The sequence below is a fragment of the Rattus rattus genome, chromosome 8 (assembly GCF_011064425.1).
Source record: "Rattus rattus isolate New Zealand chromosome 8, Rrattus_CSIRO_v1, whole genome shotgun sequence".
NCBI classification, from domain to species: domain Eukaryota; kingdom Metazoa; phylum Chordata; class Mammalia; order Rodentia; family Muridae; genus Rattus; species Rattus rattus.
The window spans coordinates 65,915,230-65,939,458 of record NC_046161.1 but is presented as its reverse complement, the minus strand read 5'-3'; the positions used below and the strand labels follow the sequence as shown (position 1 = coordinate 65,939,458).

Genomic DNA, 24,229 nt, shown 5'->3' with positions numbered 1-24,229 from the left:
TCGTGCTTAGTGTGCTAATGGAAGGAACGGACCTGTGATTTAGTCCAATGGCTTCATTGCTTTGAAGAGGGGGTATCAGTTGTTTCCCCAAAGAACTTAGCAGATGATACTGTGTCCCTTCAGTAATGATTCCCTGACAAAGGCTGCTGACGGTCCAGTCGGCGTCCACACTGTACCTTAGACCCCAAACCACTGCACATCAGGGACCACTGACCAAACCACCCAGTGCATTCTTATTCCTGGCCCATCTTTCTGAGTGTATATGTATCATGGCTACAGCTATCAGCAAACTGTGGTCCAATCCATGCCTTTTCCAGTCCCAAGATAGTCTGCCTGGAACTGCCCAAAGCAGCCACCGTGTGGGTGAGTATTCACAAGGCTAATACTCAACACTTGAGAAAACCCACACAAATAAAATACCAGGACCTCTGAGGTGACGGGAAAACCTGAATATTGCTAAAAAGGAGTAACTTGCAAGAGTGGAATTCACCATAGACCAGAAACATGGCGTGTGTTCTGCTCTCCAGTGTAATTTAGAGAGGAACAGGGAGACTGAGAAAAGCTCAGACTTTGGGGAAGACGTTAGTGTTGTCAGGATTCTGATAAAAAGCAGCCCTGGCGCTCAAGGCCATCAAAGATGGCTTAAACTCAAAATCAATGAATTCCTCATTCAGCTTTGTAAATAAGCAGAAATCGCTTTTTAAAAGCTCCAGGGTGCTTTGCAGTTTGTATCTAGGAGTGAAGTTTGAACCAGTGGAGATTTTATTAGATGGGCCTCTCTCAGACCAGAGAAAACTGATGGCAATTTTATTGCTTTGTTTATGGGTTGCCTTATTTTTCTGGTATTGTGCTTCTGATGTTTTTAGGGAGTCATTTTTGGATAAGCAAAGTCAACCTAGTTAACTAGAAATGGATCATTCCAGAGCCTAGACAACCTGGTTAAAGACAACCGGATGGGCTGGGGAGATGCTCATTTGGTAAAACACGTGCCATACAAGCAGGAGGGCCTCTCTTCAGATCCCTGGCACGCGTGCAAAACGCAGATCACAGCAGTGGGCATCGTAATCCCAGTCCAGTGGCAGAGAGGCAGAGAAAGGATGGTCCCTGGGGCTGGTTGTGATTGAGACCAGACACTGACCTCTATATACACACACACACACACACCTCAAGTGGAAACCAATCAAGTAATAAACAAAGGCCCTTGGTATGATGGCCCTTGGCTTAGACCTCAGATATTGTCTGGACAGTGTGGGTTGGGAGCAGGAAAAGAACCTAAGAAGTGATTTTGGGTTCTGAAGATGGCTCAGCAGTTAAGTGCGCACGGTACTCTTACAGAGGGCCCAAGTTCAGTTCCACCCTGTGGGCGGCTCCCAGTTTTCCTGCAACTCCAACAGCAGCAAATCCAATGAGCGCCCTCTGCTGGCCTCTTCTGGCACTTGCGCTCACATGCACACGCCCTCGCACAGGCATAGTTGCCTACCTAACTATAAAGAGATAGATCTTTTAAAGATGAGTGGTTTGAGCTGAAATCAGATTGAGTTGTCAGATCACCTCCCGAGAGTCCAGAACATTCCGACTAACAAGGTATTTCCTCTGAGTAACGTAAGGTCTTGAGGCGGTAGTGCAGCCAAACACTCCTGGAGGCATTTCCCCACTTGTTCTTCAGTTCCGGCCTCCCGGGGTCCTGCCATCATGAAAGGCATCGTGATCATGAGAGGAGCTGCTCTAAGAGGTGGCAGGGCCACGTTGTCATGACTTGTGCCTTTTCCCTTCCTTCACTAAAGCGTAGCTAATTCTCAGGTCTCAGGAGCTCTCCACAGAGACATTTCCTGTGAATTCAGCTGCAGGCGCTTGAAGCTCTGCAGATATTCTGGATGGACAGGAACTTCAAGCAGCAGCTGACCATGTCCTGAGTTAGTTTCTGGGACTTTCTGCTCCCAGGGGAGAACTTTTGGTTCTTTACAGGTCTTTTTGTTTTGTTTTAGATTTATTATGTATACAGCATTCTGCCTGCTTGGATGTCTGCAGGCCATTAAGAGGGCACTAGACCTCATTATAGATGTTTATGAACTAACCATGTAGTTGCTGGGAACTTAACCTCTGAGCCATCTCTCCAGCCCCCTTTCTAGGTTTTACATTTTATTTAATGTTATTTATTATTGTGTGTGTGTATGAATGTGGAAGATGGAAGATACTTGGCTGAGTCCGTTCTCTCCGTTTTCACGTGAGTTCTGGAGTCTGAACTCTCGTCTCCGTCTTCACAATAAGTGCTTTTACCTGGTCCTCCCGGGAGGCTTTGATCACACTTGATACGGCCGTTCATTCATAGACAGTTCATCAGTCACGCGAGTTCCAAGAGCTTCCTAGCTGGTGTTTACAGAGCCACCCACGGTTGTCCGTCCACACTGGCAGTTCCATAGTTCATACTTAGACACAAGTGCTGCCTTTGAAAAGTCAAAATCTTGGTTTTTAAAAAGCACTGTTGGGGCTAGAGAGACGGCTCAGTGGTTAAGAGCGAGGGACTGCCCTTCCAGAGGACCCACATAGTGGCACACAACCCCACTTGTGACTCCAGTCCAAGGAAATCTGACAGCCTCTGTGGCTTCCACAGGTACTGCACATGTGTGGTACGCAGACTTACAGGCAGACAAAACACGTATATGCATAACATAAAAGAATGAAAACATTGTTTTATAAATAATACATTTTAAGAAGCACCCATGACCAAGTTTACCCAGACCTATGTAAAATCTACTGGAGACAGAGGAAACATAGGTTCAAGTCCCCCAGCACTGCGTGCGGAAACCTCTTTCTCTCATTCATAAAACTACTCTGAAATGCTTCTCTCTGAATTCCCAGTGATGTTTAATAGCGTCCAGAGGAACAGACTGTCATTACTCTGTGATGGTGATTTACCAGAATTGGCCACCACTGTCCTGTGCAATCAGTGCGGGTTCGGGAGTGTCCACTGCTGGTTCACGGGTGCTGTAGAGAAGAGGCAGGTCACTCACGGGAGAAAGCTTCTGGAGCACGAAGGACTGTCCGGGCTGCCTTCCCAGTTAAGACACAAACTATACCAACACATCCTTAGTGCGTTTGTTTCGTTCATCGGGGCTTAGGGTAATGCTTTTCTCCCTTTGTATATTTCCTGTGTGCCCAACTGTATCACAAAAGCAACAACACATATTTTTAAAATACCTGCTGTGGACAGTGTAAGAAATGACACAGATAAAAGCTGGGGGTGTCTGTCGCTAGTAGAACACTTGCCTAGCAGTGAAGCTCTGGGTTCAATCTCAAGCACTGAATATAAGGCTCGATCTTGTAACGCCAGCACTTGGGAGGTGGATGTAGGAAGAGCAGGTCTGAGATGATCCTGGGCTACATAGGAAATTTGAAGTTACTCTGGGATCCATGAAGCCCTTTAGGAAGGAGAAGAGAAGGAGAGAGGAAAAGAAATAGATGCCTTATGTTTGCAAGCCCTAACAATGCTCGGTTCTCATTTGCTCTCGGGGTTTCTTTCCATGGGCACCCCGTGCTCCTAACGCAGGTCAGTCGAACTGAAGTGACCCGTTTGTGTCCTCCTTTCCCAGGACAAGGTGTCCCAATTGGAGATTGAGTTGGAAGAAGAACGAATGAACGCTGACTTGCTGTCTGAGAGGATCACGTGGAGCAGGGAACAGGTATGAGGGAGTTGTTGAAGGGAGAAGTGTGTGGCACTATGGGAAATGAGGCATGAGAGGCTGAGCCTAGGGACTCAGAGCGAGGAGGAGACAGTCTTGCCTTACAGAGCACAAGGAGAGATTCAGTCGTCTTTGACATCATAAGCCACTGGGAGGGAAGGGGTTGGTAACATGAGGGAATTTCCTAGAGTGGTGGCAGGAAATGATATATTAGCTGCAGAAACCAAGGTTCAACTCAGGGTGACTAGGCTGGAGGTTTGGGGCGTCAGTGGGCTGGCAGTCCCTGCTCACAGACGAAGATGAAGGTCACTGGCTCCTTTGCCACCCGCCCTTCTGATGTGCACGCGTTTCCAGGGGGAGTGAGGCGGGGACTTTAAGCCAGGCCACTGGGCTCTGGTTCTGTGTTGGCTCCTGAGCTGTGCTCATGGTGGGGTAGCATTCAGAAGCCTGAGCAGCAGAGGTTTAGAGAGGGACTTTCTCGAATGCCAGGACACAGATGGGCGGCTCAACCTCGACATTGGCTCCCCACAGTTCTTCCTGTGTTTTCTAAGTTCTCATACTGGCCTCAGAGCTGTTTTGTTAGGAGGTCCTGCCAGTCTGGCTAAGCAGCCGTTGTTACCTCAGGGCATTCCAAGGTTTGCTAAGCGTGCATAATGAGAGAAATGCCCGTAGGTTTGTTTTGTCCAGGTTCCCTGTGATAGAAGCACAGTGGGAGGAATGGTGAGAACTGTCACCTTACTAATATTCCAGGCGGTTAAAACCAGTTTCCAGTTCCACCATGAATACCCAGAAGAAAACACAGGCATGCTGAACCAGAACCCAGCACTTCCACTGGTTCAGCCGCTGGCCCAGAACCATGAGGTGTCTGGTCCCAGAGCACCTTTGGCTTTTTCCTCTCACTGAGCAGTAGAGTCATGGAATGCGACTGCTCGCCTCAGTGGTCAATGCTGAAAATTTTCCACTGAGCCAAGAACTTGAGGTTCATGCTGGAGGACTCCATGCGCAGTCTCAGGCCTGCTCCTGTGCTGGCCTCCTGTGGAGCTTTGGGGAATTCCCAGATTACTGAGTCTGGAAATGTAGCTCAGTTTGCAGGGTACTTGCCCATCATGCACAAAGTCCTGGGTTCAATCTCTGGCACTGCATAAACTGGCATGGTAACGCATGGCTGTGATTCTAAGAAGTGAAGGCAGGAGGATTAGACGTTTGAGGTCATCCATCCTTGGCTACATATTAAGTTCTATGCCAGCCTGGGCTACACAAGACCTTTTTCCACAAATAAACCAAAGCTATTTATGTAGAAGTATCTAAAGGTGCCCCCTCTCTAAACCTGCCTATTGTCCGGTTCCATTTCTGCCTTGTCATTTCTGGGAGGTAGAGAAAGTAAGTGCATGCTTGCTGTAAATGGAGAAACTGAAAATCAAGTTCAAATTGATATAGAAACTGATGAGAAACAAACCCAAAGCTCTAAGACCAATGCTGCTTCCCCTTCCCTCCCTCCGTCCCTCCCTTCCGTGGTTTGTGGTGATAGGTCTTGTTATGAAGCCCATGCTAGCCTCTACCTGTCTATCCTCCTGCCTCAGCCTCTGAGCACTGCGGTTTCAGGTCTGCTACCATGGCTGGTGAGTGATGCCTGCTGATGGAGGTCTCTGACCCCTTCTGGCCCTTGATGCCTCCTGATTAGAGAGGGACATTTGAGAAGAATGTCCCGCTTCACCAACAATCCTTTGTCTCAAAGGCTGGCTTTCTGCCTTTAAGGGCATGTAGACAGGGCGTGTAGAGAGTCAGTGCTGACTTCCCAGGGACATGCACCTGTGGCTGCCTGTTATATCACAGCAAGAAGGGGACCCTTAAAAGCTGAACCCCTTTCTCCTCTAATCAGTTCTGAGTTTCTGATATCCTAACAAAGTCAGGAGACTAAAGGACAGAAAGTGGCACCGGTCACCTTGAGTCCTATGAATGGCGTTAACCAGGGACTCCCAGCAAATTACAGCTAGAAAAAGAAGCAGCACAGGAAAAGATTAAAAAAACAAAAACAAAAACGCCTCTTGCTTCCTTTTAAAAGTAAGTTTTCTGTTCTCTATTTAAAACTGAGTACTTCTAAGTTCTGAATCCTTGTTTCCTCCCAATATATCCAAGTTTTTCCCCTCATCCCAGCGTTAGGTCTTAGGTAAATAGGCCAGACCAGAGGGTTCTGGCCATCTAAGCAGAAGGCTGGCCCTGGCAAGGCTGTCAGAGGTTAAATCTGCAGAATTGTGTAATGGATGAAAGATTTGAGACCCAGAGCAACAAAGGACTTAAGACTGTGGCAGGTAGCTCTAGGGGCTAGCTTAGGCTTCCTCTTCCCAAACATGGTCTTTTAGCTACCAGAGCCTGGAAAATACAGAAAATATGGCTTCATGCATGACAGAGTGATAAAGCTGCAGAATTCCGGAGTGAGCCTAGGAGAGGAACTAGATTTAACAAGCGAAAACTAACAGTAAAATGGCACAGGTGCTAAATACCAAGAGTGGGATGCTAGCCCACAAGGGAAAGGCCCTTAGCGAAATCTTGGCCAGGCGGCAACCTTGAAGAAGTGATCCAGCAGAGTAGCTGGGCACAGTGGGTGTGGCATCAGAGCCAGAACAGGTCGACAAGTCAGCACCGGATGTTGAGAAGCAACGAAAGCTCACACATTTCTGGTTTCCATGAGGAAAGTGGAGGGGCCAGGTTTGGAGAGGCAAGGCTTTGAATGGCTGCATCCTGAAGGCAAGGGGGAGCCATGGAAGGCTATTCAGCAGAGCAGTGAAGCATATACAATGTTCTAGAAAGTCAATGTAAGAAAGAGCTGGGAGTAAAGAGGGGGTGCAGACGCCCTTCACTGTGCTGCTCTGGGGCAGAGAAAGCCGCTGTGAGAACGTTCTTGTGAATTCAAGGCCTCCCTGAGCTGCAGAGAGATTACTAGTGAAACCGTGTCGCAGAATAAGAGAGACGGGGATACTGTACATTGGTACTAACTTTCCTGTATCCCGGAGGCCCCAGGTTCAATTCCCAGCGCCACGAAACAAACTGAACATTTCTGCCCATGACTGCTGGCAACCATACAGGGGATTTTCAAGTGCTGGCTCTTTGCATGCTTTCTTGGCCATATTCAGGGCTTGGAAGGAATAGTCATGGCCTACGGTTGCATAGTTTGTAAGAGGTAGGGGTCACATTATGACCCTACACTTGCATCATATTCTAAAGATCTTCAAGTTAAAAATAATGTGAATGGGTAAGGGTTGTGGCTCAGTTAGCGAGTAATTGCTTAGCATTCCCAAAGCCCTGAATTAATTCCCCAGCACCTCGTAATAGTAATAATAATAATAATTGGTTTATTATTATTATTACCACTTAAAATACACAGGATTGCATTTACCTTTGCCTCCTCTGACACTCATTATGTGTAAGAGTCAGGCAGAAAGAGGTCTAGCCTGAGTTAAACGTGCTGGGTAGGCTGGTGTCCTGCTCAGTGGACAGCACTGAGCATACCACGGCTGGTAGCTGAATACACACAGCAGGGTTGGGCTTGCCCACGGGCACCCGGTTCCTCCATCCCGTGTTCCTCCATCCCCCGCCAGTCAGCCTTGAGAGCCAGGATGACACAGCACAGCGGTGAGTTGACTCCTCCCACCCAGACAGCTGGCAGCTGGCAGGGAGCGAATACCAACTTCAAACTTTGGGAAACATCCCCATCTTCTCAGGGACTAGCTAGCCTGCCTCGTTGCCTTGGAAACTGCCAGACAAATCCCAGGGGGTAAAGCTCGAGGTATGAACAGCTACTGTCAGAGACCGCTGGCTGGCTCACACCTGCTCCTCAGTACCTGGGGACTTAGGAACCAGTAAATGAGACTCCAAATGACCTCCCTTCATGAGGAAAGTGACAGATCAAAGTGGGGTTTCCTCTTTCAGTTAAAGCGACTCCAGGCTCAGAGCTGCCTCTTAGGGTCTCAGCTGCTCAAAAGCCCGCTGTGTAGGTTGGCTGGCGATAATTCTTAGGATGTAACTCTTAGCACCAGTCCAGGAGTGATGGCCTGCCTACCTCCTCACAGCCCATTGATAAACCCAGGCCAGGAGGCTGTTATTAGCAGCAACCGTAAACGTCTCTGGTGTCTCATTAACCCAAAAGGCTGCAGCTTCTAAACCTGAGAGCTAGCTTGGGTCGCTGGTATCCTGGTGCCACCGGCTGCTAGAATGGGACCTGCTGCTTCTTACCAATACGTTCCACGTGAGTTAGCACCCAGTCAGTCCAGCTGCGCTCCTGTCTGTTTTAATTTGACCACAGAGCTTGGATTCAGACTGTTTAATAGGGTTTAAGGGTAAACAGCATGTAAAACACTGGGCTTACGTGAGGTTTTTCTCCAGCCTCACTTCCCTGGGTCCAAATAACGATCAGAACGTGAGATCCGGGTGCAGAGCTGAGCCGCAGAAGCAAGGGCTCCCTGAGGCTTGCCTAGATTTGTGGTGAAATCATTCTTCTTTGGGACCTTGACTGTAAAGCCATGCAGAATTCCTTGAGTCTCCTCCACATGGTGGATTTATTTTAGAGCATAATGTCGGGCTGGTTTTTAGGAGCGTGGAGGGGGGGGACCCTGCTGTGTTTTCCAAAAGCCTCAGCAGCACAGCCTACCTGGCTGCTGTCACCGCTGGGTTTTTATGGCTGTCTGCTTTCTATTCCTTCCTGTTCTTCCGATTTATTTTACACTTTCATCTTAAGAGCCCTCTTTTGAGGGGACATGGAGTGAGGTATGAAAAGTTACTATTTTGTTTTCGTTTTTTCCGTTTTCCCCGGAGCTCTCCAGGGAGGGCTTGAACCTGAAGAGACCCTCAGAGGTATCTCTTCCTTAAAGTTCTGCCACAGGGGAGGTCTTTTCTGGTAGATGCTGGACGCTGCATGGTCTAAGCTCACAGCTGGGACCCAGCACAGTGATGGAGGCAGTCCTCCATGCTGCAGGGCTCTCCCCACTTACCCACTGTAGACCTCCTCTGGAGCTCTACAGAATTCCCCACTAACACTCGGTTTCCTGTAGGATTTTGCCATACATCAAACCTCTGGAGTCTATGGTTCTGTGGAGGGACAATGGCTGGGGGTGGAGGTTGGGGGACTGAGGGCTTTTGTCAGAAGCCCTGGGGTAAAATCCCCAAGCTGCTTCCATTCAGATCTGATCCAGACACTATTCTGACTCTCCCATCAGACAAACAGGGTGATAGCACCTGTGTGGGAGCTTCCAGAAGGATTAACAGGCTCAGACCCAGTACATGGCTGGAGCAGGGCTGTTCCTACTACCCCTCTGGCTCCCTGCACAGCTGCCGGGAGAGGCTAGCCTCTGCTCTGTGTGCATTTTAATACTTCTGTGGTCAACTTGATTTCTCTACTAGCATCAGTCGGGTCTTCTGCATCACCTCACTTTTGGGGACCGTTTTTCCTTCTCTGTAGGATAGGGCAGGGTCCTCTGGCTTCCTTGGAAGTCTCCTTGAACAGCATCCTACAGGATTGGGTGGTAACCAAAACATTCTGTTCTGGGCAAGTGAAAGGGCACTGTGGGCTACTTTGCTCAGGTACAAATGAACCTGCAGGCCCTGTTCTGTGAGCAAGGTCCCATGGGGGAGGAGAAGCTGGACCAGGCTGTGGAGTTCCTTCCCACCATGGAAGGTATGCACAGTGTGCCTCAAGTGCAGGTGTGCCCCCCAAGCACAGGCTTCCCCTAGGAGGCATGGCTGTGCCCAGAGCAGGCTGTGAGCCCGCATTCGTTAGCCAGCAGTCACAGGAATAAGTCCATGCTCTTCAACAGCGTGTGACTGTTGAGGGCTCTGGGGCAAGTGGAAGGAAGTAGCTGGTGGAGTGTGGCATTTTCTCTGCTTGTCCGTTACATTGTTGGCATTTTTCCTTGCTCTGTACAAAGATGGCCTGAGGGAACTAGACTGGGCTATTTTGGTTTTGTGTCTTAGTATTTGAATACCCTTATAGAGGACACTGTGATCACTTAACACGTGTGTACAGTGTGTCATTTTCTAGTTAGGGCAATAAGTATTTCCATCTTTTCAACAACTAAGGATTTTTAGTGTAACACTATTCTTTGAGCATTCCATGTATACAATGTATACAATGATACATGTATACAATGTGTTTCACCCTCACAGCTCCTTCTAACTTCATAGTTCCCCTGTTTAATTTTTTTGAGAAAATTTTCTATCGTACATTTTGGTCATGTTCTTTCCCCTCCCTCAACTCTTCCACACCCCTGACCCGCCCAACTTAATGTTCTCTCGTTTAAGAGGAAAAACAGAACAAAACACAGAGTCTGCTTCTGTTGGTCAACTCCTCCTCCTGGGCCCTGGGCCTTCTCTGATTATCAGCCATTAAAGAAAACGGATTTCTTTTCTCATCCAACAGTAATTAATTAGGCTCTGATAGCTCCTTCGCTCGGGCTAGCATTTCATACCTACCTCCCCTCCTGCACACTGGGATTTTATCTGAGCGTGTGCAGTCTTGTACATGTTGTCACTCTCTGAGCTCCTATGTGTACCTGCCCTGTGTTGTGTCTGAAGACACAATTTCCTTGACGTCCTCTACCGCCTCAGGCTCTTGCAATCTTTCCACCGTTCTCTTCCACACAGATCCCTGGGCCTTGAAGGGAGGGTGTGGTTCATCCCATTTAGGGCTGAGTGCTCCCAAGTCTCTTATTCTGTGGACATCGATCAGTTGTGGCTTTCTGTTCTAACTGCCATCTACTGCAAGCCGCAGCTCCCCTGACACACCTTTAATTAATAACCTACCAAGTCCAACTAGTGCTGCTCACGTGCTTGGGTATAGGCCTGCCTGCTGGTGTGAGGTTAACCTACCAGGATGAAACCCCGAACAAACTGATGCTTCCTCCCTGGCAGCCATTGCCTTTCAGTAGTTCTGAGTGGGACATTATCATGTGTCACCTAGTCATTTAAAAACTGATTTTAGGGTTGGAGAGATGGCTCAGCGGTTAAGGGCACTGACTGCTCTTCCAGAGGTCCTGAGTTCAAATCCCAGCAACCACATGGTGGCTCACAACCATCTGTAATGAGATTCGATGCCCTCTTCTGATGTGTCTGAGGACAGCGACAGTGCACTCGCATACATAGAATAAATAAATAATTCTTTAAAAACTGATTTTAAACAGTTTTGGGTTTTGTTTTTAATTTTTTGGTCCCCCACCTCCCAGCCTCTCTCTAGGGTCTCTCTGTGTAGCCCTGACTGTCCTGAAAGTCACTGTAGACCAGGCTGGACTTGGACTCCTGAGATCTGCCTGCCTCTGCCTCCCAAGTGCTGGGATTAAAGGTGTGCACCGCCACTGCCTGGCTTATTCTTTAGGGTTTTTTTTAATCTTTGAGACGCTTTTGCCATGGAGCTCAAAACAGTCCTCCTGCCTCAGCCTTCCCGGCACTGAGATTACATGTGAGTACTGAGCTATGTTTTAACTGATGGCTACCTTACTATGCCAAAGAAGAACCAGAAGTCGTTACTGCATTTGTGTGGTTTTCAAGTCCCTCTTTGAGCTTTCCATCCCCTTCCCAGATCCCGACCTCTTTTCCATTCAGCTCTACACACCCCTTAGTCTCCACAGGAGTGATAATTGTGTTTGCCTCTCCAGGACTGGGTTATTTCAGTTAGCAAGATGACCTTTGGGTCCTCCATTACAAAGGAATACTGAATCTTATCAAATGCTTTGTTTCTATCTATAGAAACGATTTTACAGTCTTTGCCCATCAGTTCGTTCTGCCATGTTGGTTTTTCAGACAGGGTATTATGTAGCCCAGGCTGACAGGAAGGTGTTCCAGTGTTGGGTTGGCCTAGGTCTCCCCTCAACACAACCCCCAGCTCCCAAGCCCCCAGCTCATGGTCTATTTTAATGGGTAGATACATTGATTACTACAAGATTACCTTCAATACTGCATTTGTATTGGTCCACAGATTTTGGTTGGAATTTTTATTTGCAAAGCTTTTTGTTTTTAAATTTTGTTTTATGTGTAAGAGTACTCTGCTACATGTACACCTCACACCAGAAGAGGGCATCGGATCCCATTACAGATGGTTGTGAGCCACCATGTGGTTGCTGGGAACTGAACCCAGGACCTCTGGAAGAGCAGCCAATGCTTTTAACCGCTGAGCCATCTCTCCAGCCCCTCTTTTGTAAAGCTTTCAAACATTTCCTTTTCCAATTTGTTTTTTGTTACCATGGGCCATTTAGTATTATGTAATTTCTTTGTGTCTGTATACTTTCCATTCTCTTTCTTGACTTGTAATTTTATTCCATTATCATCATTTAGCTCAGGGCTTTATTTCTATGAAGAGACACCATAACCAACTCTTAATAAAGGAAAGCATCTAACTGGGACTGGCTCTCAGTTCAGAGCTTTAGTCCATTAGCATCGTGGCAGGAAGCATGGCGGCACACAGGCAGACATGGTACTAGATTGATAACTGAGAATGTTACTTGGCCTGGCGTGGGCATTTTCATTCAAACCACCACATCATCTAAGAAGACACATGATATAGTTTCACAGCTTTCAGTCTCTTGAGACCTGATGTGTGGGCTGATGCGTGTTACCTCAGAGCAGTGGTTCTCAGCCTGTGGTTTGAGACCCCTTTGCATATCAGATATCCTGTGTATCAGTATGAGGTATTACAATTCTTTTTTTTTTTTTTTTTTTTGAGACAGGGTTTCTCTGTGTAACCCTGGCTAAGTTGGAATTTGCTCTGTAGACCAGGCTGGCCTTGAATTCAGAAATCCACCTGTCTCTGCCTCTCAAGTGTTAAGCGTAGCAAAATTGCTGCTATGAAGTACATTTTATGGTTGGCAGTCACAACATGAACTGTATTGAAGGGTCTCGGCATTAGGAAGGTTGAGAACTACTGTCCTAGAGGATGTCCCACTTGGTAATACAGATGTGTATTCTGTGGCTGCTGGTGAGATGTTCAGTAAGTATCCGTTGGGTCCTTTCTCTATGTAGAACAGCAGGACTCAGAGGTTTGTTGATTTTTTTTTTTTTAACCTGGATGATCTGATTTTTTGAATTCCCACTACTTTTGTCTGAGAGATCTCCTTAAAAGTAATGATTTTCAAATATATATGTATATATATATGTATATATGTATATGTATATGTATATATATATATACACACATATATGGTGCAGTGGTTAAATCTTGTTGAACTGGGTCTATATTAACATTTTGTTTAAACTCTGCTACATTTTTTATCTGTTTTTTCTCCCAAGACTGGATTTCCCTGTGTAACAAGCCCTGGCTGTCCTGGACTCGCTTTGTAGCCCCTCCTGCCTCTGCCTCCTGAGTACTGGGATTAAAGTCATGCGCCATCATGCCCAGCCTTATATCATTTACTAAGTGTATGAACTAATGGATTTCATGACATTTCACACGTGTACATAACATGCTTCCATCATCTGCAGTCCCTTATCCTGCCCCCACTCCATGCTCTTCCTTCAAATCTTCCTCCTGCTTTCATGTTTTATTTCTATAGTTCTTTAAAATTATTAAGTGCATGTACACATGAGTCCATTTAATGTTGCACACATGTGCATGTTTTTAGGGCCGGCCATTGGTTGTTCCACATTTCTGAATAACAATGATAATCTTTTCTCAGCTCCCCACTGTTATTCACTATGTCTTTCCCAATGAAGTCAGTTTCTTGTAGGCAGCATCCAGTTGGGATTTTATTTCTCTCCCCACTTGACTAATCTGTCTTTTGATTGATAAATTTATCATATTCACATTTGAGGTTGTTATCAATAAATAACATTCTCATCTGTCAACTACACTCTGCTTGTTTTAAATGTTTGTTCTTTCCTATCTCCATTACTATTTATTTTTGTGATTTATTTTCCTCACCTGTGTGTGATTCCCTTTCTCTTTTGCATATCTGCTCTCCTACTGGGTTTTATGTGTGCTTTCAGGATGATAGCTGACATCTTTTCATTTCTAGTATTTTCTTGTAGGTTTGATCTGGTGCTGCTTATCTGAGAAACACTATTTTTTTCTTTCACTTATTAAGACTAACTTGTGGGTTTAGTATTAGGTATCTAAGTGTTATTTCTTTCAGTTTTTTTTTTTAAGATTTATTTATTTTATGTATGTGAGTACACTGTCGCTGTCTTCAGACACACCAGAAGAGGGCATCAGATCCCATTACAGATGGTTGTGAGCCACCATGTGGTTGCTGGGATTTGAACTCAGGACCTCAGGAAAAACAGTCGGTGCTCTTAACTGCTGAGCCATCTCTCCAGCCCCTTTCAGTTTTTTAATATAGTATCTACCCTGTAAGGTTTCTGTTGAGAAATCTGCTTTAAGTTTAGTGGGCTCTCACTGTCATTTTCTTCTCACTACTTTTATGATACTGTCTTTGTCTTATACCTGTGACATGTTGACATAACCCTGGTGATGATCTGTTTTAAGTGAATCTAGTTGACGTACTTTGAGCATCACAGATCTCTTCAGATTTGGAAATTTGGGGTTGTATCCTGTGAAATAGGTTTGCTCGTGGTGGTCTAGCCTGTGGTGATGTCTTCATCTTTGATGTTAGCAGTGTCTCTGTGCCATGGTTGACTTTGACATTTCCTGAAAGTGGCTACAAGACTGTGCAGCACATGTGAGCTTGCAGAGCTGTACAGAGGCTAGGAACTAGGGTCTGATCTGTGGTACATATATAGAAAGCACTGTTCCTAACTTTTTCAGATCAGGTACAGGTGATGTAAATCTTATGTCACCAGGAACCTATGGTTACTGGACCATAGGACATGGAGACCCAATAGGTCTTCATCTCTGGGACCTACAGATGAATATGGAAAGAGAACAATTCAATATATAATCGCAGAGTTAGCTCCAGTGACTACTGTTATTTTTAGTTAACTATCACTGTACTCACCAAAGGATCAAGAGCATCTCAGAAAAAGGTCTACTCAAGAGAAGCAGTTTGATGGGTATCCTGCCTTCATTAAACCTGATTTGTTGTTGGAACCATGTAAGTGAAAGAGTGTGAGGGCCAAGTTTTAACCCCTTTTGTTCTGCTTGTTGTAGATGGAGCAGATAAGGAGTGAGCTACTTCAGGAGAAAGCTGCCAAGCAAGACCTAGAGTGTGACAAGATTTCCCTAGAGAGACAGGTGAGGACAGCCGGCTCCATGAGTTCCTGCCTCCTACTCCCTCATGTTGGGCTCCTGGTCTTCTCCTATGGGAATGTGGCAGACGCTCTCCCTACCCCAGGGTCAGCATGTGGGGCACTGAGGTGACAGGTAGGATGAAGTTGGTGCTCAACCTCAGTGTCAGCCCTTCTCAGAGGCCAACCCTGCAGTTCACTGCTGAGGGCCCAGGTCATTTTCATGAGTGGACAAAAGGCTCCAGTTCAAGGAGGCTCCTAATTGACAAGGTGACTCACCAAGAAACTGGTCCCAAATGTCTACAGTAGGTAGACTCAGCAGTCAAGGAAGATTTAGCACAGTGTTTAGAAGTGATTGACTATAACCAGTGGCAAGAAAGCCATCAGCACAGGAGAGTATAACACCAGTGTAAAGGGGATGGAAAATAATCACATCGTTAAAAATGTAAGCGACTGAGAAGAATCAGTCACATCAGTTTTCTCTGTCTGCTGCTGAAAAACACTGCCCCTTCCCTCCATGCTCAGGAGTCTTGTCACGTGCCAGCCCTTTCATCCAGGCTCATAAGGCAACAGCTTAGAGTCTCTCCCTTTTACCTGCTAAGACCTGAGTTCAAAGGGCCTTCGTGGAACAGTCTCTGGAATCCCCTGGTGTCTAGGCACTGACCAGTTTCCTCATTCTACCTAGTATGCTTCTGCTCAAAGAGCACGCCCAACCCAACCAAGTCTCTCACAGAGTCCCTCTCCATTTCCAGAACAAAGACTTAAAGAGCCGGATTACCCACCTGGAAGGTTCCTACAGGTCCAGTAAGGAGGGCCTGGTGGTGCAAATGGAGGCCAGGATTGCAGAGCTGGAGGACCGGCTGGAGAACGAAGAGAGGTAGGCCCAGTCTGGAGTGAGGCAGGGGGCCAGGTAGGCCCTGGTCATTCATTAGGCCTGGTGGGTTGGAGGCTCTCCTCCCATCCTATCAGCCCCCATGCAAGGTGGAGCCAAGCCCAGCCTTATAGCCACCTCCAGTTCTCAGATAAAACCATTGAGCTCCACCAAGGTAAGGGACGATAAGGGTGGTCTGGCTGTGCTCTGTGTGCCTGCACAGAAATCCAGGATTGGACTGCAGCTGGTCACTGTCTGCATCTCACTAGCAGAGCAGACTACTTTGTAAACTGTTGAATTTGAGACAGGTTAGAGGCAGGCAGGAAGCAGCTGTGGCCCTGAGGGTAGGTGTATTCAAACAGAAGTCACCAACCACCTACCAGGATTGGGGGGTCTTTCGACAGCGGGTAGGAAAGATGTGGGACTTCTTCCCAACAAAATGACTTTTGAGCTCACCACAAAGTCCCAGCCTGAGGATCATCCCCACAACCTTCCTTGAAGCTGCCTGGCACATATGTACACGATTTCAGTAAGATTTCTAAGCCTGGCTGATATAGGCACCAAATACTGGTGTGTGATGCTTTGCTTCAAAAGTTAAGCTTCACAGCAGAAGAGCTCAGGCCACTTCTGAGCTCTGGTCCTACAGCCTTGGGAGAGTCTTGCCCCTCTTAGGGCTTCATGTTTCCTCCTGTGATACGATCAGCCCTTTCTTCCTGTGTAGCTGTTTTTCTCTGATCCTGAGCTGACCAGGCACCTATGGCTGGGGAGTTCCATCTCCTCCTCCCAGCCTGGGGTCCCTGCAAGGCTGAGAACTAGAGGAATTAGAGAATATGTCTGTACTGCTTTCTCTATTCCCAGGGACCGGGCCAACCTGCAGCTCAACAACCGAAGGCTGGAGCGGAAGGTGAAGGAATTGGTGATACAGGTGGATGATGAGCATCTGTCACTGACTGAACAGAAGGACCAGGTAAGAGAGTCTCTGCCTCCTCTCTCAGATGGGGCCTGGACATGGGGACCGTACAGAGTCCCCTGTCCCACTCACCCTACAGGTCTTCTCACTTTTCTGTGAGGCCGGGTTCCCTGACATCAGGTCTTCTCACTTTTGCTGAGGCAGTGTTCCCAGGCATCTCTTGCTCTGGCTTCTCTAGCTCAGCTGGACATTCAGCTAACACTCAAGTGCCATCTTCCCTCATACAGCTGAGCTTGCGCCTGAAAGCCATGAAGCGCCAGGTGGAGGAGGCTGAAGAGGAGATCGACAGACTGGAAAGTTCTAAGAAGAAGCTGCAGAGGGAGCTGGAGGAGCAGATAGGAGTGAACGAGCAGCTGCAGGGGCAGCTCAACTCTATGAAGAAGGGCTTAAGGTGGGTAGAGGTGGTGGCCCGCCAAGGCCCATAGCTAATGGGGTCATCCCATTCTTGAGGTGAAAGTGGCTGTGTCTACATGAGTCGCCTTACTTGTTCAGTAAGGTCTCACGTAAGCCACCCTCATCCCAGAGGGAGCCTGAGGCACAGGGAGGGTCGGGGTATCCCCTCCACTGTGGAGGAGCATCTCCTATCTGACTGGAGAGTAAAGTTCTCATTTATACTCTTCTAAGAATGAGGATCTTCCGAGCTGCTCTGAGGAAAGCTGAAGGTTGGGACTAGAGGAGTGTTTTCCCTACCCCAGAACCAGAACCCCATACTGAGGTGAAGGCTGAGTGCAGGGTCATGCTCACCCAGAGCACTAGCCTTTTGTGGAGGCTGTCTGCACCTGGGGTTTGATGCCTGCTGTTTGAGGTAGCTCTCAAACCAACAGCTCCACTCACGTGCCTCCAGCTCCCTGAGAATCCTACCACACAGGACTGAGAACTTGCCCCAAGGTCAGCAGTCTGCTACAATAGTTAAGGACTCAGTGGGCGAGAGATAAGGTTTTGATAAACCATGAAGACATTACTGTGTGGGGATGTGGCTCAGGTGGTAAGCGCTTGTCTCACACGCAGAAGGCCCTGGGTTCCTTCCCTTCATATAGGTGTGTGACCTATGACCTCAGTACTTAAGAGGCAAGAGGATCAAAACCTCAGGGCCATTTTTGGCTACATATTTAGCTTGAGGCCAGCATGGGCTGGCTATTTGAGACCCCCCATCTTAGAAGAAAACTTGTTTTTGATCCATAGTGAAATCAGAAGCACCCTGGCCAGCAGCCATATTAGAGTTAGGAGATTTCAGTTATACTGTTGGTGGCTCACCCTAACAACATCGATCAGGAGTAATAGGCAGTTTGCACCTGTGACAAGTGTCCTTTGCTGGCAAATTCATGTCTGCAGATGCAGCAGTGGGTGTGGAGGGTAGGAGCCCAACGTCCTTTCCTCCATCTCCAAATCAGAGGCAAGCCCTAGCCAGGATCGAGAAATATCTCTTCTGTGTTTCCGCAGGCTTAAGACACTGTCTAGTAAAGTACTGGATGACTCAGACGATGATGACCTCAGCAGTGATTCGGGAAGCCTCTACGAAGCCCCACTGAGCTATCCCTTTCCCAAAGACAGCACTATCACCGGCCAGATCTGATCCACTTCCGGGCCCGTTCATCCTGACAGGACTCCGCAGCCATCTCGACAGCAGGAGGGCTTGGGAATGGAGTCAGACCCACAGTTCCCACCTCACATTCTTCCCGGGGCCTCTACGTGGTTGAGTGACCTTGGATCTTAGATAGGGAGCTATTGAAATTTCAGATGACCTAACTGGGATATTGGGGGTAAGACAAAGCCCTGTTGTGCCCTGCTGTCTGCCATCACTCCTTCTCCTGCCCCTGGGAAGGTTCCAATGCCGGCTGTAATACTATAGGGACGTACGTGTAGGGATGAAATGATGGACAGACTGCACGCATTTTAAACCAGAACTTCTCAAGCACTGCTCTTCTACTTTAGAATGCTTCAGCGTCTTTGGAGTGTGACGTCTTTGTAAAGTTCACACATGGATCTTGATTAACTTTTAGAATATGAAGCTACCAGATCTCAAGAATTAAAAAGCGGGAGGCAAAGGAGGGAGAATGAAGGCTACTCTGGAAACCAGAGGGGTTCAGACTGGAAAATTAGCACTGGGAATCAATCCATGGATTGTATGGGAAAACAGTTCATTGATGGTTGGGGAAGGACACTTAGGGCTGAGTGTGAGGCCTTGGTTTCTTATTTTACCGAGGAGGCTTATTGTATCTGAACCATGCAAAGAGCTGTTTCCACTCCCCATTTCCTTCAAGCAAGTAGAATGGGGAGACAGATGAGATTTTCAACAAGTGCTGTGCTTCTCAAAGGTCAAGAACCCTATTGTTGTGTCTCCTTGGCCCTTTTCCTCCATGGCAGACCTCCAAGTGAAGCTTGCTCAGGCCTGGAATTGGAGGAGTAGGAGGGGCCCTGAGATGAGGCTTCTGGGCTTAGATATGAGGACGAGGAGGGAGGCATCCAGGAGGTTCAAGGAATAAGTGGGAGTAGGGCTGATGTAGGAAGGAATTCAGAGATGTTCTGGAAAGCTGGAGGATGTGCAGGAAGGACAGAGGGCTGGGGGCTGAGCTGGAGCTTGGGATGATGGGAAAAAGAATTGGGGGTGCTTGCCATCTGAAGGTCTTTTTTGGACCTTCAGGTGTTGGGAAGGGGAGAGGTCCAAGGGTAAGCACATGATGCATGGCTTTGGGAGGATGCTGGGCATCCCTGCCTATCTCCTGGCCTACCTGTGTCTCCTCATAACCATGACAGTCGCCTATGAAAGAACCTTGTGAGTTGCCTATGTGTGTAAGGCAGAGGAGACAGGACACTGAAGCAGGGTCCCCGGGCTTCCTGATGTGGGGACTCCTGGGGACCAGGTTACCAAAAAGTCTGGTCCCCTGCAGGTCAGAGATCACCACCTAGATTTAAAGAGAAGAGATTTGAAGGATGAGCATTTGCTACCAGAGAACCAAGCCCTATTACACATCACGAGAGCCACTGTCTCCCTCGACATAGCTGGACACAGCCCTTGCCCATTTCCTCACTGGGTATGGAGAGATTTCTGCTTTCAGCCATTCTTCCATTTAACCAATATGTATTATCATCCATCAAGATGTGTCAGGCACAGACGTTAGCACTGGACACACAGTGAATAAAAGTGAAAATGTCTGTGGGCTGGAGCTGGAGCTCAGCTGTGCCTAGCATGTAGGAAGCCCTGTGTTTAAATCCCCAACTCCCTAAACCGGGTGTGGTGCAGCATGCTGTCATCCCAACACTCAGGAAGTGGTGACAGGAGGATCCAGAGTTCAAGGTCAGCCTTGGATACATAGGCAGTTCCAGGCCAACCTGGGATATAGGAGACCCCATCTCAAAAAAAACAAACCAACCCTGCCCTCCAGTAACCGTCCAGGAGAGTGTGGTGGTGCAGGCTGAGCCTCTCTATACCCAGCCTCTGAGAACTTTGTCCTCTCGGCAACTTGATAGCCTGTGGTTGGTTGGCTGGTTCCCCAGAACTCACAGGAATTCTTTGACTCCTAGAATCTTATGTCATCATTTGATACTTGCAGTAAGCCTAGAAATGCCTCGGCCACTCGTCCCAGAGATTCAGGTGACAAAATCAAGACCCTGAGGAAAGGGGGTGTTTGTTTTGGGGTTTGACAAAATCAGCCAGCTCCTATTCTAGTTCTTTCTGGTAGCCATGGGGCTAGCTACATGAAGGAAAACAGCTCCTGAAAGGGAGAACAGAGGTCACCACTGGAAACACTTGTAGAGTTCCCTGCCCCCCTTCCCCCCAAAGCAGGCTAGGCAGGGTGAGGACATGTCTCCTGTGCCATAATGGAATGGGAGCAGTCGGGGTTTGTGCGGTGTGTGTGGTACCGCCGGCGGCACAACACTGGACTGAGGTTTAGAGAGAGGTTTGTAAATCCCAGACTCATCTCTTCCCTGTGATCATGACAGGTGCATCCTGGGACAAGGTGGGGATTATGTATGTATTATCATCCAGGGGCTCCAGGTCTTTCTTGGCTCAAACTTGTGAGCAAGACTTGGTTTTCTTATATATACATGATGTTTTTATTCCCCTGTTTATTGCTTTAAGAACTAATCCTGCTTGAGTATTTTCTTTCGCTAGCTTAAAAATATCTTGTGTGAAAACATATGTGTTGCCAACCACAATGCTCAGAAGACAATCACTGTATGCCTTTTATAAATTTGTTTTTCCTGCTCCGGAGTGTCATTCCACCATGACAGTTGGTATACTCTGGCGGGTCTTTCAGTAGGGATTGGTCGCTATGCGATGTCATGGGAAAGAGACACTTTTTATCACAGCTACCTCCATGGGAGTGACTTCATGGATAAAGCAAGATTTCCTTTCAATAAACTGTCGGCTGACAGGAATCCTGGCTCTTGTGTTACTTCCTGTCCTTTGATTTCTGTGGAGTTTGGATGTTATGTCGAGAGGACCTGAGTTTGAACCCCAGAACCCACATAAAAGAGGCAAGTGTGGTGGTGCACACTTGTAATTCCTGGGGAGCTGGAGACAGGGAGCTGGGGAGCTGGGTGGCCAGCCAGCTGCATGGAACTAGTGAGGTACAAGCCAGAAAGAAAGCACCAGTGTAAATGCTGCGAGGGTTGACCAGCCCCAGGGCCACTCTGAGAGACTGTGGGGGTCAGCAGTAAATGCTGATGAGATGTTAGCCACGGATGACCATGATGTGCTGAGCCCCAAATGGTTCATTCCAGAAAAATCACAAAGGGGAATTGCTCCAGCTTGACAACTGAGACTCGAATACCCCCCCTTTCCTAGAGTTGCTGCCTGCCCTGCAAGCACAGTTATGGTCTCTCTTGCTCTCATAACAGGTTCCCCACAGTCCCCATTTTACATGGAGCAAGAGCCGCTTCTCCCTAGAAGGGAGGCCCTGGGAAGGACTCACTCTGACCACCGTTGTCAGCTCTGTCCTCTACCCTGACTTCAGGGAGCTCTACAGTCCAGCTTCCTGAGATGACTGGTTTGGCCCGGCCACAGGTGGAATCTGGACATTTCTCCTGTGTGCAGCACTCTTGGGTGTGCTCCCTGGGACTCGGGTATCCCACCTGACCATTGTACCATTCTCTCTAAAGGTAGCCATGGCTCTCCAGATCCCTCAGTGTCTTTCCTGAATGTTCTAGTACCGTCTGCGTTCTTTATCCTTGTCAACAAAATCTTCCTGCCCAGCATCTAACTTTCAGACTGCTGTAGGTCTCTTCTCAGGATCCCCAGGGTAGCAGTGATATTCTGTGTGGCTCCTGATCCTGAGCTGTCAGGAGGAACATGCTTGCTCTGCTCGGGAAGCCCAGAGGGGAGGGGAAAAGAACCAAAACAAAACCCCAAAAACCCAAGTCCTCCCAGGACCACTGCCCTGCTTTCCCATCACATTCTTGACATTCCATCCTTGACCTCCTGGACATTACCAGTAATCCTGACTCTTACACAGCTCATTAGAAGTCACTCCCTCTAATTAAAACAAAACAAAAGCCCAGCTAACAGCAAGTTCTTTTTAGGGGCTTAAGAGTTCCCAGTCCAGAAATGCCTGGCCTTCCAGAGGAGTCAGCACACCTGGCCCCTGTGCTCAGACCTGCTAAACACTAACTTTTCTGTTTGTTGACCCAAGACTTGGTCTAAGTCTCCATAAAACAACAATAATGAGAGAGAGGGAGGGGGGGAAGGAAAGGGGGAGAGAAGGGAGAGTGGAGAGAGGGCAGGAGAGGGGAACAGATACATGTCCTGTGTTTATAAATATGGAAGAATATGTTCTGGAAGTCATTCCACACAGCAGCTACTGTATCTAGGGAGGGTACAAGTGTCCCACAGACTATCAGCTAGGTCTCTCCACAGAGGGTGGACAATCTGCCAGAATGCCTAGGGCTTTGCTGAATAAGCACAGCCCTTTTAGGAGGCTGGTACAGACAAGGCAGGAACCCTGATCTTGGCACACTGTGCATTTTGCTGCTGGGTGCACTTGGAAGCAGCAGCTGGTGCCCCTGTAGGGCCTGCCAGCAGGGGGCAGGCAACAGCACTAAATGGTCTGGGAACCCTGGGAGCTTATAATGTAATTAAAGATTTGTGGAGAGCAGGGTGGTGGTGGTTTACACCTTTAATTCCAGCACTCCGGAGGCAAGTTCAAGGCCAGCCTGGTCTACAGAGAGAGTTTCAGGACAGCCAGGGCTCCACAGAGAAACCCTGGCTCTAAACAACAAACAAAAACAACAATAAAAAAGTGGTGGAGATAGGAGTTTAGACACATAGTGTTTGTTATGGTTATGCCATGTTGGTTGCCTGTTTTTCCTTCTGTTTTGCTAAGCCCCCTGCACAGCACTCCAGTTTCCCCTACTTTGTGTGCTGTGCAGGGACCAGTGTATCCCTGGCTTACTTGCCATGTACCGCACATTGTACTCACAACCACCTTGGAGTATGTCCTGGTGGGCGAGTGAGATGACCTAGACGGAGGCACACATAACCTTGCCAAAGGCACAGGGTAGGATATGGACACTTAGGAGTAAATCCGGCTCAGGCTCTGGAGTGCGCTCTCTGCTCATCCCACCAACGTCACATGCCTGAGAAGACAGAGGCTGTTCACATCCTTCCTGAGACGAGGGCTCCCACTGGCTTCCAATAAACCTGCACTTCAATCACTGCTGTACCCTGTAGGTTCACACTTCTGCTGCCTGCTTCTACTTAGTGCAGCCACTAGAGGTCGACAGAGATCGGTGAACCTTTGCCGCCCCCCCCCCCCTTTATTTTAGCTTAGTCTAACTGGTGGTCCAGGACATTGGCAGCTGTGCCCTTCGGAGCTCCGTCTTATTGGGATATTTCCTGCTGATGCCCTAATCTGGATTCTCTGAGTCTGATCTAGGTGGCAGGGCCACTCTGGGTAGTCACAGGGCCCTGTATCGTCTCACTGCAGTATTTAGGCAACATTAGCAAGCGCGTGAGTGTGTGCAGTTCTGGCAGAACTCATCCATCCCCTCTGCCTCAAAGAATGCTTTGTGGTGAAAAACCTAACACCATTATCACCAGAGTAACTGTCCCCAGAGAGCATGATGTGACAGCCTGGAATTCACAACTGCACTTGCAAATTGAAGCCAGCACAGGGTCCTCACAGATCACTGAGTCAGCTGAGCTCATAGTGAAACCTTTCCCTGCAGGGAGTAGCTGCAGAGTCTCTAAGCTGGGGGAGTAGTCATGGGAGGGGGGCGCCCTGGCTCTCTGGACTCACAGGCACGCGCCTGTCCAGGCTGGCTGAACTCTGCAGGGCACAGAGGAAGTATGAGGAGGTTGGAGTGGTTGTGGCAGCTCACCCTGGGAGGAGCTGCCTCTGTCCCAGCCTTTCCCAGTGGTAGTGAGACTCCACCCATGGAATAGGATTCTGGCCTCAGTGTAGTGTGCTGTGGACTAGGAAGTAAGCAGTGTGTGCTCACTCTGGGGAAACGATAGAAACCCCTCCCATGACTCACGAAGCGGGAGGTGCCACTTCAGAACCCCGCAGTCTGATCAGCTTTGCCCAATAGTATTTTGAGGTAGTGAGA

At 48.1% G+C, this 24,229-nt stretch overlaps 1 protein-coding gene across 1 annotated transcript in view; it reads left to right on the top strand.

Moving 5' to 3' along the window:
- Cgnl1 (cingulin like 1) overlaps positions 1-21,061 on the top strand; it is a 150,417-nt gene extending 129,356 nt beyond the window's left edge. Inside the window, exons 14-19 of the mRNA XM_032910331.1 lie at positions 3,591-3,680; positions 14,764-14,847; positions 15,593-15,717; positions 16,570-16,678; positions 16,909-17,072; positions 18,122-21,061. Of these exons, the coding sequence (XP_032766222.1) occupies positions 3,591-3,680; positions 14,764-14,847; positions 15,593-15,717; positions 16,570-16,678; positions 16,909-17,072; positions 18,122-18,254 (705 nt within the window). The 3' untranslated portion in view covers positions 18,255-21,061. The remainder of the gene's footprint in view (positions 1-3,590; positions 3,681-14,763; positions 14,848-15,592; positions 15,718-16,569; positions 16,679-16,908; positions 17,073-18,121) is intronic.
- Positions 21,062-24,229: the final 3,168 nt, after the last annotated feature.